An 18,944-nucleotide genomic window follows, 5' to 3' on the forward strand; every position below is an offset into this window, starting at 1 on the left:
ATTTGTATTAATTCGTATTATAAATATTAGAGTTAATATATATAAGAATCAAATAAATAAATTTAACTATTAATAAAAATAAAATTATAATTATAATACTAATATTAACATTAATTATAATTATATTGTTAAATTTATAAATAAATAGTAAACAAAAAGAATATTTTAAGAATATACTTTTTAGTGTAAGATTTGAAATAAATGGATTGGAGATGAATGTCATATTTGGTGCAGAAAATACACTATTTTGATGCAGAAACTGCTCCAAAATAGATTTATGGGTTGGAGATGACCTAAGAGTAAGTTTCTATCTCTATCTGTGAGACGGATTAACCCTATCGATATTCACAATAAAAAATAATACTCTTAACATAAAAAATAATATTTTTTACATAAATGACCCAAATAAAAAATACATCTTACAAAATACGACCAGTGAGACCTCTCACACAAGTTTTTGCCAACCACCAAGACACTCAAAAAATTTAAAAGAGACTGCATTCTCAGCCATATCGAGTCTAGTTGACCTCCAACGAATCACATTTCTAGCAATCTCTATAGTCGTGATCAAAGGACAACAAATCACCATACGATAGAAGTTTGTCTCACAAAAGAACTGTATCTAACAATCTCAATTAGTCGTCATCACGGGCCAATAAATTACCATACGATAGAAGTTTGTCTTACAGAAGAACTCATCAACATAATACAAGACAAAAAAGAAAAATACTTTAATACAAGTACTCAAGTAGCTAAAGAAAGCTTTCAAAGACCAAGTCCAACAGTACGACCATCCCTCCGACGCAGCCCCGCAGTGTATTGCCTCTCCAATTCCAGCTGTAGTTGTTCCCGCTGCTTCTCCACATCGGGGTTGTCTGGCTGGTTTCCCACTGTCGCATCGCCTTTCACGCCCTACAATTGGCCATAGGCACCAATGCAACCTCAGACTCTAAAAATGTGTCAGTAAGTGAAATAAAATTCTAATGGGGACTAGAAATAATCAATCAAAAGTAGCACATAGTTGAGTGTGATGTTCGATTGAAAGTAATGAGAGGTAAGAAATTACCATGAGTTTGTTGAATTTCTCCTGGCGTTCACTATCACCAAAATTTGCAGTATCCCAACGATGACCAGACTATGTGGAGCATTGTATTGAACATAGAGAAATGAGACACGATGATGAATAATACAAAAACATCTGAAGTAAAATTAATCCAAAAATTAAAGGGCACGGATACTTTTAAATATGATGCTGGTTCTGCTTATGAACACAGAACGTGATGGAACAATATCAGTTAATTCTTTGTTGATCACTATATTTTCAATATTTTGTATATTCTGTTGGAGCTATAAATTGAACACTCTAATGCTCCAACAATTGGTGACTACGTATTCAAAATTTGGAATAATATAAAAGATTCATTATAAAAGTGGTCCCTTTATCTCAAACTTTTACCTCATATATTTCTTATCAGGATGTGCACAAATAAAGCTCCATTTTTTTTCAATGGAAATTCAGTTTTCGAATGACCCTTTTAAGTTAGGAGGTAGACTACTAATCCACTACTTCAATCAAGATAAAAATATAACACTACAAAAATTTTCACCCTTTATTATCTCTCATATCTGTATAGCAAGGTTAAAAGCAATGATCATACCTCCTCAATCTTGGTGTTCTTCTTGTTTCCCCACAAAAGCTTCTTCTTTTGGTCAGCTGACATGCATCCGGTACCAACTAAATTCTTATTAACTGCAGTTCCAATGAAAAAAACGACAAAAAAATTCAATCAGCTACATTGGATATAAAGAGTCAAAGATAGTGATTAAATAGGTCCGCGAAAACATAATGGTAATAATGACAGCTACTACAGAAAATTTAGGTCCTAGCAGACACCTTACAATATGTTTGCTTCTGCTAACAAATCAGATACGCATTGACCTTGTATGTTGGTGTACTTGGGAGACGAATACAACCAAAAACTGCACACCACAGACTAAGCAAGGACAACGGTTTTACCAGCCATCGTATCACTTCGCTTAGTAACAGAGAAATGAGTATACTTGCGGAAATGGGTATAACACAATAGATTAAGACAATTAGCTTTCAATAAAAAGTAGCTTGGATAAAGTAATTGACCTACCCAATTCAGCTGCTCTCATAGCAGCGATTTTCGCAGCATCAATATCAGAATCTGTCACATACGACTGCTCGGAAGTACCTATTTCAGTAGTCCAGTAAGTTAAACTAATTTTCATCAGCTATACTTAGGATTAGAGACCGAGTGATAAGAATGAATAACAAACAAAAAGGAGATATACTTATGACTCCGACTACCAATGGCCAGTTGACAGCGGTTTTATCATTTGGGAGAGGTGTCACAACACAACATATCAAAATCAGACAAATAGGATATAAAGTTGCAATGGAAGTTGAAAAAGTATACCATCTGCTCCAGAAACTGAGACATCATGGCTAAATAACTTTGGCTTCTTCGTAAGAGAATCTTGATCATTACTGGAAAATGCCTTTGTACCATCAGAAATAGTGTGTTCCACTAGTTTTCCATAACATTGCTCCTTAAAGTTATCCCGATGATCATGTCCCCTCTTTTCTTCAATGGTCGTCTCACTATCCAGGGGCTTAACATCTCTTTGAGCTGCTTCTTTCCAGTGATGTCCGGAATTCTCTCTTCGGGAGGATGAATCATTTTGCTGGCCCTTTGGCTCATCATAAATGAATGAGTGATTACTTTTGTGATCCCCAGAACTCCTTCGACAATCTGTTTTCCCAACTTCATAATCTCTACCATCTCCCTGCCTATCTCTGTCTTTGAACCTGTTCCGGTCTTCACTATTAGCATGTCTCCTTCCATATCCAGCTCTATCAGATGAGTCATCGTCCCTGCTTCTGTGCCCTGAACCATCAGATTTTTTCCGAGAGTATATGTCCACGTCATTTGGATAGTCTCTAGATCCATGGTGATCTCTCTCCCTCCTCGAGGAATGCAAAGTGTGGTGGTCCTGCAAGTCACGCACAGAACGATAAGATGACTTGGAACGACCTCGGTCATAGTCATCAACATGCTTATCCCGTCTGCGGTGCTCATCGTGCCTGTGATAGCTCCGAGATGACTGTTGATCGGAATGTTTATACAATTCACTACTTCGGCAGGACTGACTCCTATCATAATCCCTATCTGAACCCCTACCATCATCCCTTTTTCGTTTATCTTCAGCAACTTTTGCAGTATTTTTCTTTGATGGGACTGGACTGGAGCTGCGGTCACGCCGACTCCCTGGACACGTTAAATGAAGTTATGTGAGTAAAAGGACGGTTATGTATGATCGACGGATAAAATTAATTATAGCAGCTGAAAAAGCAATCTAAAGAGAACCTGACACAATCAGATAATTGGAGAAATATTAATTTCTCAGTTCCTTTCAAAAACACAGTAAAGAATAACAATTCCCCAATGTTCAGGTAATGAAACGCTTATGTATAATGCATGAAAAAACAAATATTCAGTAGATGCCATAATTAATACATTAAGAATTCCAATACACACAGCTAACAAGCCAATTGCACTGTTCCAAAGAAAAATCGTCATTTTCAGCTTTCAACTATCATGTGAACACCACGTGAAGTTGAAAACATTTAACAGTCCAAGGGAAAAATCCCCATGCTTTTGCTAGATCATTTCCACTTTGAGGCTCATATACCAACTGTACTAAAATCAATTAAAAGATATACTATAAATACATTTACGTAAGCCTGGGAATTAGAGTAGCAGACAAACAGAAGATGACAATAGAAACCAAATAAGAAGCTGAAACTCAATTAGAAGAGATTTCTGCATACTAACTTCACCCTTTTCCTGAAAGAACACTGAATTTCGAAAACATTCCTAAGTTTCTATGTAGAATAGGTGATAGGATTCACAATCTCAATGTCATTTACATGAAAGACACTGTTAGAGAAAGGCCGCATCAACCAGAGAACACTTACTCTATGCAGCTTTCAAGAAAAAAACCAAGCTCCTTTAATAACTCTTTAAAATCAATACCAAATACAAAAATATAATTGCCCCGTTCATGGTTCAAAAAACTTCAATATTTTGCTATAGTGAATATCAATCACAGCAAAACCCAGGTTTACAAACATTTATGTCTCGAACTTGCAAGTTGAACAAGTAAATCTGAAACCAACATTCACACATTGGTTTTAGAAGATTCATTCCCACACGCAACATATTATAAATTTTCTTTCTCCCAAATATTTCAGCAAAAAAAAAACAATGAAACAATTTCAAACGACTAACCATCCGATGAAGAGGATGACCCGCTCAGAGAAGATCGGCGCCGATACTTCCTGCCAGCCGAGTCATTTAAAGGCTTCCGAAATTCCGCCTTCGAGTCCACGCTTTCTATGACCTTCGAATCCATTCCACCAAATTAACACCTGAAGGGCAAAAAGGAATCATTCCACCACAAAACAGAAATAATAATTAAAAAAAAAACATGTTCAACTAAACACTTTGCATACGAACACAACACAAATGCACAACTGTGAATATGTCTACCAAATAAACATGTAGACGAGAAAATATGAAGATCCACGTGACGCACGGAAAAATCGATGGAGGAATGAGAGGAAGAACCACAAAATCCAAAGCCTTTTCGTTCTCTTTACGGTTCCAATTCGAAAAGACGATTCTCCTAGCTTGGTGCTTCGATATCAGGGTTCTCTTTTACTCCATTCGAATTGATTCTCTGCTTCGAAAAGAAGCTACGCAAGATATTTTTGGGCTCTGGCTCCAATTTGTGGGCCTCGTATCTTCGGCCAACATGATAACCTAAGATTAATTTTCAACGTTATTATTTTTGGTTGAGTGAATTAAATAAAGATAGATTAATAATCTAATATTTATCGTTAAAATTTTAAATTGTTTTAATAATCATTTTAACCCGATTTAAGATCTAATTTAATGGATAACTATTTGATTAATAAAATTGGATCTTAAACCGAGTCAAAATAATTATTAAAACATCTTAAAATTTTAACGATATATATTATCTATCCTTATTTAATCTACTCAACCAAACACACACTAGTACAATGTTTGTATAATATTTTTTTATAATTTATTTTATTTATATTTAAATAAAGATTAAAATATAATTATAGAAAATAGTGAAGGATTACACTGTAATTTTGTTATATAAATTAAAAAATAAATTGAAAAATAAAAGAGTAAAAAAATGATCTCAGTAAGAATTAAACATATATCCCAAAAAACAATGACTCTATCCACTTAACTACATATAACTTACATTAAAATCTTAACATTTTATTAATATATAATTATTAAAACAGACTATGAAAACAAATTTAGTTATTTTAAATGACTCAAACATAATAAAATAAAATAATATAGAGGTATAGATAAAGTTTTAATTAATTATATATTATAAAACAGTGTTAAAAAAAGCGTCATTTAGGTGCTGTGGCCCATCATCTCAATTTTAGAAAGATGTTTAAAAAATTGGTTGCCTAATTTAATATATATAACTTTTTTGTTTTTTAATGATTTTAAATCTGACATTGAGAAATTATTGGATAAATATATAAATAAATTAAAATAATTAATTATTTAGGTAAAACAAACACTAATAAAAAAATATTATTTAAAAAAAAACATTTAATTTAGACCATCGAGCTAATCGTAATCTAAATTTGGAACTTGTTGCATAGATTTTATTCTTGAAAAATGTACGATAGTCGTTTCAAAGTGTTGAATATTTGTTATTGATCCAACTTATAAAAGGATAGGTTTTTGAACATTAATAAGTTTTTTGTGAGACAATCTCATGGCGTGTCAACTCTGTCTATATTTACACTAATAAGTAATAATTTTGACATAAAAATTTATATATTTTCACGGATGACTCAAATAGGAGATTTGTCTCTCAGTATCTATATAGTTATTAAGCACAACCTTCTCTATTATTAGCAAGTGAAATGAATTGAGCAAGAAAAGTTCTTCATTGAATTATCTCAAATGCACATACTGAAAAACGAAATAAAGAATGATATGTTGGACTTTGTAAGCTTTGGCCTATTGGGCATGAAAATTAGATACTTCATGAGTTCTTTTTACGTGGATGATAATATAGAATGAAGAACGTATAAAAAAATCTTAACATGAATAACTTTATATTAAGTTATACTTTATGAAAAGTGTAAGAATGATTTATTTAGTTGTATATGTTATTTGATATATGAGTAAGAAAATGCATTTAAAAAACTTGCGGTTCGAGTCCTCCATCTGAGGCAAGTAAGAAAATGTCCAGTATTTTATCTACATAGTAACTGCGTATTATCAAAATCCCGATAACAATGAGATTTTGAGTTTAGATCCCTCTTAAAAAAAATTCTACATAAAAAATAACACTTTTTCCCCAAAATTAATTGTCTGAAACAACCTGCAGTTCTGTACCAATGTACTATATGGGTTTACTAGGGTTTAGGCAAAATTGATTTTGGGAAATCGACCGTCAGCATGTGGGCAACACGCAGAGCTTCTGTTTATCTCAGGTATCTATATCTTCTTCTTTATTGCGAGAGTGCTGTTTTATGTGTTCCTTTTTCATGGGTCCTTGGAGAAATGTGACGCAATGCCAAAGCTACATGCTTTAGCCACAGATTTGAGGAATTCTGATTAACTGCGTCTGCCTATGTATGGGGCGCCATTCGTCTTCTGTGTAATTTTCTCTGAAAGATTTGTTCTGGTGAAGTTGCTGACTTCATCTTATTTGTGGTAAAATGGGTCCAAAATGAATGCTTTAATAATATATGCCTTATTCGTGCCGTAGGCATCCAGGTTTAAGCTCAGGGAGCACTCGAATAAGCTGTGTGCAGTCAGAAATCTTAACTTGTTGTTTGGAAAATTATCATGCTGGATTGATTGGACCTCGAGAAAAATTATTTGACGAAGTGCTATCTACAACGAGATTTTACTACACATCTTCTGTTTCTTTGAAGTCTTGTACAGAAGTTCATCCTTTTTCTTCTCAAGCCGGTCCCAACAGCCATGTAGAAGATGATGATGACAAGTTAGAGGATGGTTTTTCTGATCTCGAAACGCCATGTGGTTTAGTTCAAGAATCTACTTCTGGAGATGAGAATAGTGATATGTTATTTGAAGGGGATGGTTTTACAGATGATGAGGAAAATGAGTTGGAGGCGTCGATTACAGAAGCTGATGCTGGAAAGAAAAGATCTCCCGAAACTAAACCTACTTCAACGTTAACTAATACTATCCTAGCTGCTCTTGCCGTATCGATGAAGGAAGTTTGTGAGAAATGGGTTGAAGAAGGAAATGAAATTACTCAGACAGAGGTATCATTAACCATGCTTGAACTTCGGAAACGACGGATGTTTCTCAAAGCCTTGCAGGTGGTTATTCTTATAGTTTATTGTATGATGTTTATTTTGTTTACCCTTCATCTTTGCTTCTCTACATCTTAAGGTTTTGTTTCCAAATGCTTTAGAAAAAGTGATTATGAACTTTTCTTTTACATAGTTGGGCAACTTTATAAAAGAAAAATTCATCACCACTTTTTTTTAATCATTTGCAAGCACTGACTAAATCATTCTCAGAAGCTTCTTCATGGCTCTCCATGAACCATCGATCGCGATAAAAGTTAAGAAAAATTCTCCATTTACCACCCAAACTTGAGACTTTATATACACGCCTTAGATCCCTCCAGTGGACCTCGTTTTGTAGTTTAATTAATGGAATCATATGGATGAGTCAATGCATGCTATATCTTTTAATTTAGGAGATTCGGAGTGGCACTTACGTTGTTTCCCTTCCAATCTTGCAGCTGTCTGAATGGTTGGAGAAGTCAAAGCATCTTTATTTTCTTGAGAATAATTATGCTTCTCATGTCGATTTACTAGCCAAAGTGCGCGGTCTCTTACAGGCAGAAAGATATGTCAAGCAGATTCCTGAATCTTTTAGAGGTGAAATAGTCTATCGAACTCTGTTAGCAAATTGTGTTGCTGCTACTGATGCGAAGAAATCCGAGGAAGTGTTTGCTAAAATCAAGAATCTAGGATTACCTGTTTCACTTTTTTCTTGCAATCAGATGCTACTTCTATACAAGAGAAGCGGTAATGAGAAAATTGCTGATGTTCTGCTCTTCATGCAGAAAGAGAACATCAAACCATCTGTATTCACCTACCAGATTTTAATCGATATAAAGGGGAAATCCAATGATATATCTGGGATGGAGCAAATTCTTGAGACAATGAAGGCTGAAGGAGTGAAACCTAACAATCACATGTTGGTGTCCTTGGCTCGGTACTATACTGCTGCCGGGCTAAAAGATAAAGCCAATACCATGCTAAAGGAGGTCGAAGGAGATGATATAAATGAAAATCTGGGAATCTGTCGGGTTCTACTCCCAATTTATGCTTCACTTGGTAGGGAAGATGAAGTTGGGAGAATCTGGAAAGCTTGTGAATCTCGTCCAGGGTGGGAAGACTGTATGGCTGCTATTGAAGCTTGGGGACAGCTCAGAAAAATTGAAAATGCTGAGGCAGCTTTCGACATAATGGTAAAACAACTTAAGAAAAAATCTGTAAAGCATTTTACTGCTCTTCTTAAGGTCTACGCAAATAACGAGATGTTTGCAAAAGCGAAGAATCTTGTGAAGCAAATGGAGGCAAGCGGTTGTTCCCCTGATTCACTGACTTGGGATGCACTTGTTACGCTTTATATCGGAACTGGAGAACTCGAAAAAGCTGACAATATTCTTGAGAAAGCTGCTCAACAAAAAAGGGGAAGGCCACTGTTTAATTCTTACACAGCAATCATGGATCAGTATGCAAAAAGAGGGGATACACATAATGCTGAGAGGTTATTCCTGAGGATGAGAAAGGCTGGCTACACTGCCCGTCTTCGGCAATATAACACACTACTTCTGGCCTATAAAAATGCCAAGGCTCCTGTTTATGGGTTCATTGAGAGGATGAAGGGCGATGGTCTTTCCCCGAGTAAATCATTTACCATGCAGGTGGCTAAGGTCGATGCATTTAGAAAGCCAAATGTGGTTGATTTGCTGGAATTATGAAAATGAATGCTCTTTGTCCCAAGTTTGATTCAAACTGAATAAGGTGTTACATTATGTGTGATGTTTTATTAATATATTAATTATGGCATGACAGAAAAGTAGAAAATATCATGAATCGGACACATTCAAGAGGGAAGTAACTTAGGTCACTGCTAACGAACTTACTGTAGTTTAGATAAACAAGATCTCCTTATCGTGGCATAACAACAGCAACTTATAACCGGGGGAGGGTGGGTGGTGAAGGTTACCGTCCGGTCCTGAAAAATATAGCAAAAATCTCATCGGTATCCAATGACAACAAACGAACCTCGTGAATTTGAGTCCTTTAATGTGAATCCGGGGAAACACAACAAAAAGTGAACCAAATATCCTGGCATGACAAGTGTACCTCATATGCCGGTTCCTCGGATCATGTTCTTTAACGTTACGTATAGTCGCAACTTCCTTTTCCATGGCAGCAACTTCTCTGCGCATTTTCTTGGCCTCGACTTCCATTGATTTGTTTAATGTTTCAACTTTCTTTGTCAGCATCTGTGAAATTCCAATAACAGAAAGTTCAATGCTCAGAGGCACAGAGAGGCGTGGGAGTTTGGTTATGGATGTCGCAATTGGCTCTCCTGTTCTTAAAGTTTTCTATAGTCGAGTATCTTTCTTTAAATAGCTGTCAGGAAACAAACCTCGATAGCGTCATCTTTGTCCTTCAGGCTTTGGTCTTTTTCATGGCTAGATTTTCGCAGCATTGTGACCTCTTTTTGCAGCATATCATATAGCATTCCAGAGACGTAGTCGTGGTTTTCCCTTTCCAACTTCTCAGTCAATGTATAGCCATCACCATTCTCACATGGAGTAACTATTTTATTGTTTTGGCCATCTTTGCCAGGGGCGAGTCGATTATCTTTCTCGCTCATTTCTGCAACAACCCTATCACCTCGTGTTAACCTGCTGTCACCTTCAAATGTACTTGGCATATTGTTTACCTGCCTCAACATTGAATTTGAACTGATGATTGTACGGGATGACTTAGATAAATTTAGTTTTTTAGATTGGAAGACGTTCGAGGATGGTATGGCCAAGTTTTCTGCTCCTCCAAGTGACATCCTTCGTGAAGTCCCACTAGTCAAACTTTTTCCTTGTAAAGAAGCACGGGTTGTACTGTTGGAACGTGGTTTAAGTCTCTCCTCCAAAAACTTAAAGCGCCAGTAATATTTTTCCTAATCAATTGTTGATAATGAGGATTAAGTGATCCACTGTCATCTCGACCAAGTAAATAATGGTGGGATGTACAAAAATTATCTATTTTCCTACCTTCAACTGAGCTTCTGCCTTGGCAGCACGATCCGCAATTGCAAGTTTATCTTTCAGCTGTTGCATTTCTCCCTGAAAAATTATAAATCATCAGACTGCTTGCATCTGAGTAAAACTACATACAATGGTTAAGATATTCCCTCCATGAAAAAAACATAATAATTAAATTTAATCATTAGCATCTTCAAACCAAGGTCCTTGGTTTAAGTCACGTCAGTCAGGTCTAAACATTTAAAAGAATTGTTCACCAAAACATTTTCTTTATTCATAATCCACACTCCAAACGCTTGAATTATGTCCATTTGAGTCTCATTCATTTGTTTCACCGATTTCTAGTGACAATAACAGGAAATTGGCTCGGCATTATTAGAGTTCCTCAACTTAGATTTGGTTCGTCTGTTTTGCAATCACTGAACTGTACCACTACACCACTAATATGATATCAATTTTTAGCAAATGTTTCCACTCAAAGTTAGATTACGCACCTGGTAGAATTTTCTTTCTTCCAGCCATTGTTTTACTGGCATTACTTTGTCAGATGCATCTTTCCAATCGTTTGCAACAACAACAGCAACACGATTTGCTGAAACCTTAGCACGAGCCAGTTCACGATCCAGGATTCTTTTTTCATCCTGCTCAAGCTTTGCAATTAGCAACAACCAAAAGATGCACACGATGGCAAAATGCTTGAGACTTTAAACACAAGTTATTCACAAAAAAGAAATTAAAGAGCAGTTAGACTTTACATTTATTTCTTGCACTTTTCGCTGGTAATCCCGTACAGCATTGGCTGCTGCACCCCCAGCCAAAACAGCCTCCTCAAGCTCACGAACCGTCTGTGTTAGCTTCTCAACCTCAGCAACCTTTTGCCTATGCATTTTATCCAATATTTTATTCTCCTCCTACAAAATCAAGAAGTGTTTTTATCAGAAATCTACAGCAACACCTGAAATCAACTTACGATTTTCTACGCATCAACTACTCTAAAATAGTCACACCTGGCATATCTCGATCTGTTTCGCCAGCTCTTGATTTTTGTTCTCTAGATCATCAACCAATGATGCTTTTGCTAGAGCAATCTGAACTGTGTGTTCTGTTTCCAAGAGAGCAGCCTCTTTGGTTTTAGTGAGTCGATCAAGAGATTTGTTGTCTTCTTGTAGCTTTGCCACCTAAAGAACCAAAGTCCACATTTTCCAATCACAAATTTATCATTCTTAATAAAGAGCGGCAAAATTATTCTTGTTTAGGATATTCCGAAGTAGAAAATAAAATTGGTGCTTGGTAAGTACCTCCGATCTTGCAAGCTTTAACTCAGCCTCCAGAGGAGCAATTATTGCCTCTATGGGAGGCATCTCATCATCTCTCTGCTTAGCATGTACTCTTCGAAGAGTGGCTTCTGCAGCAAATTGTGCAGCCAGAGCTTCTTTTTTCTCTTCATTAGTTTTCTTAATTTCTAGGTTCTGAATGAACAAGTGAATGCAGAATTATTTTTTTCAGTCTTCTTTAAGCTTCAATCTATAAGCAAATCTAGGAGACTGAGACAACTAACAACAAGCAATACCAGAACTCAAGTAACCGCATTGTACCTTGCTTTCAAGTTGAGCTTCCATTGTTTTTAACTTATCATCTACTTTCTTAAGCTCCTCGGTAAGCTAAAAATGACAACATATCAATGAGCAACCTTTAGTGAGGAACTTTTCCCCGTGCTTATCAAAACAACCAGCTCACCAAAATCCAGATACCCAAACCATTAAAAAATAGCCAGAAACAAGAAATTCATTTAGTCTGCAATTACTAAATAATAATTGTTCAGAATATAACTTACAAATGTTCAGGTCAGTGTCTAACTAAGTGACCATTCGAGAATAGTCTAATGAAGTGACCAACAAGTGGTAGTTTCTGTTTATCACTCTGCCCACATAATTTTACAACATATTCACAGACATCAAAATTATATATAACTTATGGATAAGCTTACCTCTTCAACAGCCTTCTCTTTAAGGCGTTCGGAACTCTTCAATGCTTTGATTTCTGTGTGCCTCTCTCCCAGTTCTCTATCTTTTTCTGCACATTTGCTACATTCTTTCATATGAATTCCGAAAGACTTTAATCTATGTTACTTGAATTCCAGAGTAAACCAAATTCAAGATAAAATTAGATTATTAGCAGTTTACACTTACATTGGCTTCATGAAATTTCTTTGAATATCTAAAAAATACCTTTACGTTTGAATGATGATACATTTTATTTTGGTTCACTGAAAGTATAGTTATCATCTCAGGAAGTGGGTACTTTTTGCAACTTGTAATGGTATAATACAAAGCTCAATACAACTTAACGAACTTCAGCTTCATTCTAATTGAGTTCCTATCTTCCAAAGAAAAAGAATCTCCAAAGAAGGAAATTCTTCAACAAGGTCTTAGCCAATGATCAAGAATAGTTAATATTTAATCTTTAAACGATATGCCAATTCACAGCCACTGTATTAGGTAAGAATCAGCAGCACATGATATGTACAAGAACTTTGAGCAAAATCGTCAAGAGCAGCACATAATATGTACAAGAACTTTGAGCAAAATCGTCAACCTTATAACATTAGATTCATGCAATCTGCATATTGATTCAGTTATTCTCCATTCAATACTTAAAATACATATAAATTTACATAAAAAAATATACATATAAAAGGCTCGCAGTCCTATTGTTCTTCCATTGCGTGACAAAAACACCCAGTAAATAGCCCTCAAATGGCGGAAGATGGATGAGGGTCGCATAAAACAGGCCATTCAACATATATTAACGAACAGAAGGTATGGGAAGGACATTGCACGTTGCATGAATCAATTCATGAGAGAATGAAAAGTCAGAATAAATAATGGTTTTCTTCAGCAATAAGACTTACTCGTTCTAATTAGATGGGCTGATATATATCCATACATCTCCACTCTTAACCCCTTCTCACATTCAAGATTCAATTTTTAGAGGGTCGTTTTGTATAGTTACAACAACAATAATTATTTCATCCTCTTATATTTAATTCTTCATGTTTCACAAATTCGTAGGAAATTTTTTAAACACTTTGGAAGAAGAAGATAGATAGATGCAATTTTCGTTTCATATATTGTTTCGAATGGAAACATCAGTGATTCCAAATCAATAATGAAAGGAATATTTTATTCCTAATCAATTAATATTTTATTTTGCATTAATAGACTAATTTGAATTGACTTGATCATTCAAAAGATTTGTTTTCCTAAATATAGATAATCTTATTCTTGGAAATTATTTAAGATAATTTGTGAACTCATCTATAAGATATAATATACTTTGAAAAGAGTTATATTCCTATTAAAAGTATGGTTTCCTTGTTTATAGGTGGGGAGGATCTATGGAAATCTAGATCAAGAAGAGTTTCATATTTTGTGAAAAAGAGGTCGAGAAATAGCGACGAGGCTAAGAGAGAAGAGTTGCTTACATCTACTGGAGTCTTGCCGAACTTGATCAAATTCATTATTGAATTTGACTCACACATCATCGTGTTGCTGTCTAGTGTTGACAACACTCGAAAAACAACACTGACGCAGAGTGTTGATCGAAGAGTGAATATGTTAGGTTTTGAGCAATACGTTTTTGTTTTTGTGCATCTAGTTTTTAGTATTGGTTTATTTTGATGCATCTTAATTCCTTGGAGTGTCAAGGAATTTAGTTTTGTTATTATTCATGAGTATTGGTTTGTGTAAAACGTTTTACATATTTGTCTAGTGAAGTTTTGCCATGAGGCATCGCACAAGTATTCGTACTTGTGCATTATTGAAATCTGGTGTATAATTATTAAAATTCACGAATGTGTTAAAAATTAATTTCCGCTGCATGTTGTGTGCTGGTATTGACAACACCCGAGCACAACACCAAATTCTGATATACTCATTATATTTATTTCCTGTACGTTTATGATCAAAAGACCTATCAAATAATTCTTCATTGAATCTAATAATCTTGATGATTTCATTAGAACGTGAAAGAAGTTTCTTTGTAATGACCCGAATCCTTATGTTGAATACTGATTCAGAGTTGTTAATTAAATATTATTAAGGAGTAGATAATTCGGGATCAACCTGTTGAGATCCACCGAATTTAAAATGGATCATCCAATCTAATTCAGATTATATTATCCCTAGAAATCCAACTAGACGAATACGATTATAACATGTGGCTAATAAGACTGATTTCAGATGTTCTGAACTAGCCCAGATGTAGCCTATAAAATAGAAGCTGATTTTTTTCCTGCACCGCTTCTTTCAGCTAATCTCTCTCGAGTTCTAGCCATATACCTTAAGTTTTCTAACCAGTTTATAGGGTAGTTTAGTGTCGGGAGCTTCAGAGCGGAGGGGTCGATGAACCGGGATGTAGATCAAGACATCATCAACGGGCTAACGACAGACACATGTATAGTCCTGAGGCCTTAAACAATGATATAAGGATCATTATAAAGAATTTTGAAGCATGTTTGACAATTTAGGATCTGGCTTGACGGTGATTTCATTATGTTAGTATTGTCTAGGTTTAGACGAGTAAGCTTTCTGTCAGATTATTTTAGTGTGGTATGTGATCTACCTACTGAGATATCCAAGCTTAATATACACACTTATATGCTGTATTTATCTGTTGCATGATATATGTTTTACTGCTTTGGCATATTATGTATTACATATCACGTTGGGTCTGATATCTTTTGAGATATATCTTGTTTGATGGGGTCCCTCAGCCTTTTTCTGTATTGTGGGCGTTTAGCTACGGTGTCCGACGGGACCCGTGGGCTTTGATGACCCTGGACATTGTAGGTCGACGTCTTGATGATGAGTGTGAGAGCCAAAACATGCCTAGGACATATCAGAGACTACACACTTAGATGCCTCTAGACTGAGGATGAGATTATTGACTTAATCCTTGATATTTGAGCATATTGTATTTCATATGCATCAAGTTTGTAGTGGCTCTCTTAATATCCTTGAGCATATCGCTCGAGCAGTGACTCTTTGTCCAGAATCCAATTGCAGAAACTTTAATGCCGTTGAATAAGAGTGAAACTGAGCAGGTTTTATGCTTCGAAAATTTATCAGAAAATGTGATCAAACCAAAACAATGTACTTCAGGAAATGTATATTCAGCACTTTATCATGTAAAAACTACGGAATTACTGTACTATACAATACACTAATGTTTTATCCTCACCTTTGATATTCCGTGTTTCTGCATAATTTGGTTAATTTGATTTATCTTTTTCTCAGTCTTCTCATGAAATAGTTTTGATTGTTTGTGATGATCAAGGAAAAGATGAAATTATTATTTATTTGTTCAAAAAATTAAACTTTATTATGCCTGATCAAGGGAGGAAAACCGATTCTCTTCGATCCCGTGAACCTATTTAATGTGTCTGTCGGAGTCCACTAATTTACTGTTAAGTTACTGAAGAAACACTTTTTTTATTCGTTGCCATATTAATGCTCACAGGAGTTACTCAGATATTATTAAGATAAATTATTTAAATTAATATGAATCATTGTAAACATTAATTAGCATTTGCTAGTCTTATGCACTTACGAATGATTATTTTCATATTATTTGTTTCCATATTATTAAACTTGTATTCCTCTGTAAAAGCATGGGAAAACTAATTTTTCACAATCAGAAATTTTCACTTTTCACTGAATTAGAGACAATCTCCCACGATTAGTAATATAAACTACACAGAGGATATAATCAATATAAGAGCTGCAAATAATGTATTAAGGAAGATACAACGGCAAAACGACGTGGTCACGTGGGGCCTTCAAAATTAACTTTACCTTCACTCATCAACGATTCTTTCCACAAGAATGTGAACATTATTCCATCTTCTTTAAATTTTCAGAGTTTCAATACAAAATAATTCCCAAATCCCACTGAATTATTCCACCATTCACAAAATTCTGCTTGTGATAATTGAAAGCTAGCATGGAGGCATGGAACGCATTTTTAGCTTTTGGATTTCAAAATAGTATGATTGATCTTATGTCTTTCTATAAACGACAAGAACACAAAACACGGAAGACTTTCATAAACAAACGTCCATATATTATAGACAGACCCCTTCAAATTTGCATTTCAAAAAGGACAAATCACGAACCACAGTCTATAATTATTATAAAATAATTCACCACCGATACTAATAGCTAGAATAGTAGCTTTCTTTTTTCGGTTTGCTGGCGACAGCGTTAGCGGGTTTACGGTTTACCGGATGCAACCTGAAGATAGTTACTTGCGGTTTTTTCCTCATAAAAAAGTAAAATAATAGAACAGTAGGTAGCAAATTAATATAGTATAGGAGCTACACAATTTAAAATTGAAGATCCATTAAAAATTATAACTTGCACTAAAAGTTCTAGCCAGGCCTCCGATTTCAACCGGAGGCCTAAATATTTGCCGTGAAGCAAACTTTACCGAAATTTTTTGGGGCAAAATTTTAAAATTTCCCAGCAAACAAAACTTCTTTCTTCCAAAAAATACCCCCACAAGTTCCCAGGAGTAACCACAATCTGACGCACATAACAAAATAACATACCTCGGCATTCGTTCTCAAGGCGAGTGAGCTCGACGCGAACTGGATCAGATCCATGAAGCATCATAACAATGTCATCGACCTCGGGAGCAGCTCGGAAGTGAGCCATGACCGGCTTCTTCTTAGCCTTGAAAGAAACCGGTGGCGTCAGATTCTGTATCCCCTGTTCTCCATCACCGCAATTCTGATAATAACTCCCCATAAATCACCAATCTGAACACCTAAAACAGTATATAGAAGAGAGTTCACACCAATGACCAATTCCCCTTCTTCTGGTCGGAACGTTCGCAGAAGAACGCTTATATAACGGGAAATTTATGTATGTATAGATAGAGAGAGAATTGAAAGGTCAGTGGGATTGGATTTGCAGTAGAGAGAGAATTGAAAGGTCAGTGGGATTGGATTCGCAGTAGAGAGAGAAACTGATGGCTGGGATTTATATAGGGAGAGAGGACTAGCCGTTTAGGCGGGATTTATATATATATATGAAAAATATTATTTTTTTTTATAAATTAAATCGAATAAAAAATTCGTCTCACATAATTATTTCGTGAAACAATAACACACACATATATATATATATATATATATCAAGAAAATCAATATTTTAATATAAAATATGATATTTTTTTATAAATTGAATCGAATAAAAAATTCGTCTCACAAAATTATTTCGTGAAACAATAACATTTGAATATATTAAGCTATAGATTTATATTATGTTAATATGTCTATTTTTTTTTGAGTAAATGTTAGTATATGTATTGGGGATTTAGTAGTGTAAATTTTGTTTTTGTTGTCCAAAAAAATCAGATATTTGAACATAAAATTAATTTAGGTTCACCACTCATACAAAAAACGTGATGCATCTCAAAGGTAAAATACAAATTAAAATAGTTGAATTATGTATCTCCCAATATATATGTACACAGGGATATAAACGTTATCTTTTTAATTTTCTTTCAAAAAAAATAAACATTTTTCTCACTTCATATCACCAGTTCCATTAACGACCTAAGCATTTTCAAATGAAGATTCAATAATAATTTTTAAGAGGTTGTAAGCACTTTTGAAGTTGTCCAAAAAGACATGAAATCCAATCACATGCACATTTGAGAAAGTTAGGTTCATAATAACCACTATTTTTGGCTTTTTGTAGTGCAAAAGTAGTAGTTTTCAAATCAGACTATAGACAAATAAGACTCATTCGACTTTATCCATATGGGTAGTAATCTCAAAATCATTGAGTAGTTGACATGTGTCAAATTTTATATATGTAAACTCTTCATTACATGGAATGACACGTGTTAATATCTCAATAGTTTGGGACATTACCCCTATGAGTAAGGCGAACAAATCGACAAACAGAGAGAAACAGGCTCCCCACTAAAGTTATGCACCTCAAAATAAATATCTCATAACTCAAAATAAATATCTATTTACATTAACAGCATACACACACCGAACAAATTAAGAAAGTGAATACATATTATGTTCGTCCTAATCATTTCATTCTAGTTTAAGTGAGGGAGGCATAGGAATTTCACAAAGAGGAGATGCGGCTAAAGAAAGTAAGAAATGTGAGGTGGGACATAAGATAACGCATATTGCACATGCGATTCCTTTAGAACAACAAAGCGTGAATCCCAAATACCAAAGATACTCATCCACTTATTCCCCAAAAGCAATACACCTGGAAATATTTTCTTTCTTTCTTTCTAATACATGTTTTTTTTTTTTTTTGTATGTGTGTATACACATGGTTGATAGTTACATACAATTAGAGGGAGTGATTTGATGTGATTTAGAGTATAATGACATTAAGTAGATATGATAAGCTCTTATTATAACTAATTCGTTTATGTTATCTCTTTAATAAAAATGATTATTTCAAGTTGTTATA

The 18,944-nt window shown here is 34.8% G+C and overlaps 3 protein-coding genes across 7 annotated transcripts; 1 reads left to right on the top strand and 2 right to left on the bottom strand.

Moving 5' to 3' along the window:
* Positions 1-484: 484 nt before the first annotated feature.
* On the bottom strand, positions 485-4,837 carry LOC140839496 (uncharacterized). Of its 5 annotated transcripts, none has more exons than XM_073206237.1 (7): positions 4,659-4,836; positions 4,320-4,459; positions 2,445-3,296; positions 2,142-2,219; positions 1,659-1,750; positions 1,067-1,135; positions 485-949 (listed from the first exon to the last, which is right to left on the bottom strand). In XM_073206237.1, exons 2-7 carry the CDS (start codon positions 4,441-4,443, stop codon positions 632-634), a joined length of 1,533 nt encoding a protein of 510 aa, XP_073062338.1. In that variant the 5' UTR covers positions 4,444-4,459; positions 4,659-4,836; the 3' UTR covers positions 485-631. The 5 variants fall into 5 exon arrangements, with proteins under 5 accessions (XP_073062338.1, XP_073062337.1, XP_073062336.1 ...); XM_073206236.1 differs by having other exon boundaries at positions 4,627-4,836; XM_073206235.1 differs by having other exon boundaries at positions 4,581-4,835.
* Positions 4,838-6,432: 1,595 nt separating this feature from the next.
* LOC140839497 (pentatricopeptide repeat-containing protein At1g80270, mitochondrial-like) lies at positions 6,433-9,253 on the top strand. Its single transcript, XM_073206240.1, has 3 exons — positions 6,433-6,595; positions 6,874-7,456; positions 7,888-9,253. Exons 1-3 carry the CDS (start codon positions 6,561-6,563, stop codon positions 9,136-9,138), a joined length of 1,869 nt encoding a protein of 622 aa, XP_073062341.1. The 5' UTR covers positions 6,433-6,560; the 3' UTR covers positions 9,139-9,253.
* LOC140839498 (microtubule-associated protein 70-2-like) lies at positions 9,245-17,460 on the bottom strand. Its single transcript, XM_073206241.1, has 11 exons — positions 17,045-17,460; positions 12,422-12,507; positions 12,030-12,095; positions 11,733-11,903; positions 11,442-11,612; positions 11,190-11,345; positions 10,929-11,075; positions 10,444-10,515; positions 9,816-10,349; positions 9,527-9,669; positions 9,245-9,395 (listed from the first exon to the last, which is right to left on the bottom strand). The coding sequence occupies exons 1-11, from the start codon at positions 17,241-17,243 to the stop codon at positions 9,383-9,385; spliced, it is 1,758 nt and encodes a 585-aa protein (XP_073062342.1). The 5' UTR covers positions 17,244-17,460; the 3' UTR covers positions 9,245-9,382.
* Positions 17,461-18,944: the final 1,484 nt, after the last annotated feature.

The sequence above is a fragment of the Primulina eburnea genome, chromosome 8, assembly GCF_022965805.1.
Source record: "Primulina eburnea isolate SZY01 chromosome 8, ASM2296580v1, whole genome shotgun sequence".
In the NCBI taxonomy this organism is placed as follows: Eukaryota; Viridiplantae; Streptophyta; class Magnoliopsida; order Lamiales; family Gesneriaceae; genus Primulina; species Primulina eburnea.

Coding starts and splice junctions, on each gene's coding strand:
- LOC140839496 (XM_073206237.1), bottom strand. CDS start 4,443: ATGGATTCGAAGGTCATAGAAAGCGTGGACTCGAAGGCGGAATTTCGG. Junction 2,220..2,444: donor CTCAGTTTCTGGAGCAGATG/GTATACTTTTTC, acceptor CTACTGAAATAG/GTACTTCCGAGCAGTCGTAT. Junction 1,751..2,141: donor TATGAGAGCAGCTGAATTGG/GTAGGTCAATTA, acceptor TTGGAACTGCAG/TTAATAAGAATTTAGTTGGT.
- LOC140839497 (XM_073206240.1), top strand. CDS start 6,561: ATGTGGGCAACACGCAGAGCTTCTGTTTATCTCAG. Junction 6,596..6,873: donor AGAGCTTCTGTTTATCTCAG/GTATCTATATCT, acceptor TTCGTGCCGTAG/GCATCCAGGTTTAAGCTCAG. Junction 7,457..7,887: donor TGTTTCTCAAAGCCTTGCAG/GTGGTTATTCTT, acceptor CCAATCTTGCAG/CTGTCTGAATGGTTGGAGAA.
- LOC140839498 (XM_073206241.1), bottom strand. CDS start 17,243: ATGGGGAGTTATTATCAGAATTGCGGTGATGGAGAACAGGGGATACAG. Junction 12,096..12,421: donor AAGAGAAGGCTGTTGAAGAG/GTAAGCTTATCC, acceptor TGTCATTTTTAG/CTTACCGAGGAGCTTAAGAA. Junction 9,670..9,815: donor ACAAAGATGACGCTATCGAG/GTTTGTTTCCTG, acceptor GGAATTTCACAG/ATGCTGACAAAGAAAGTTGA.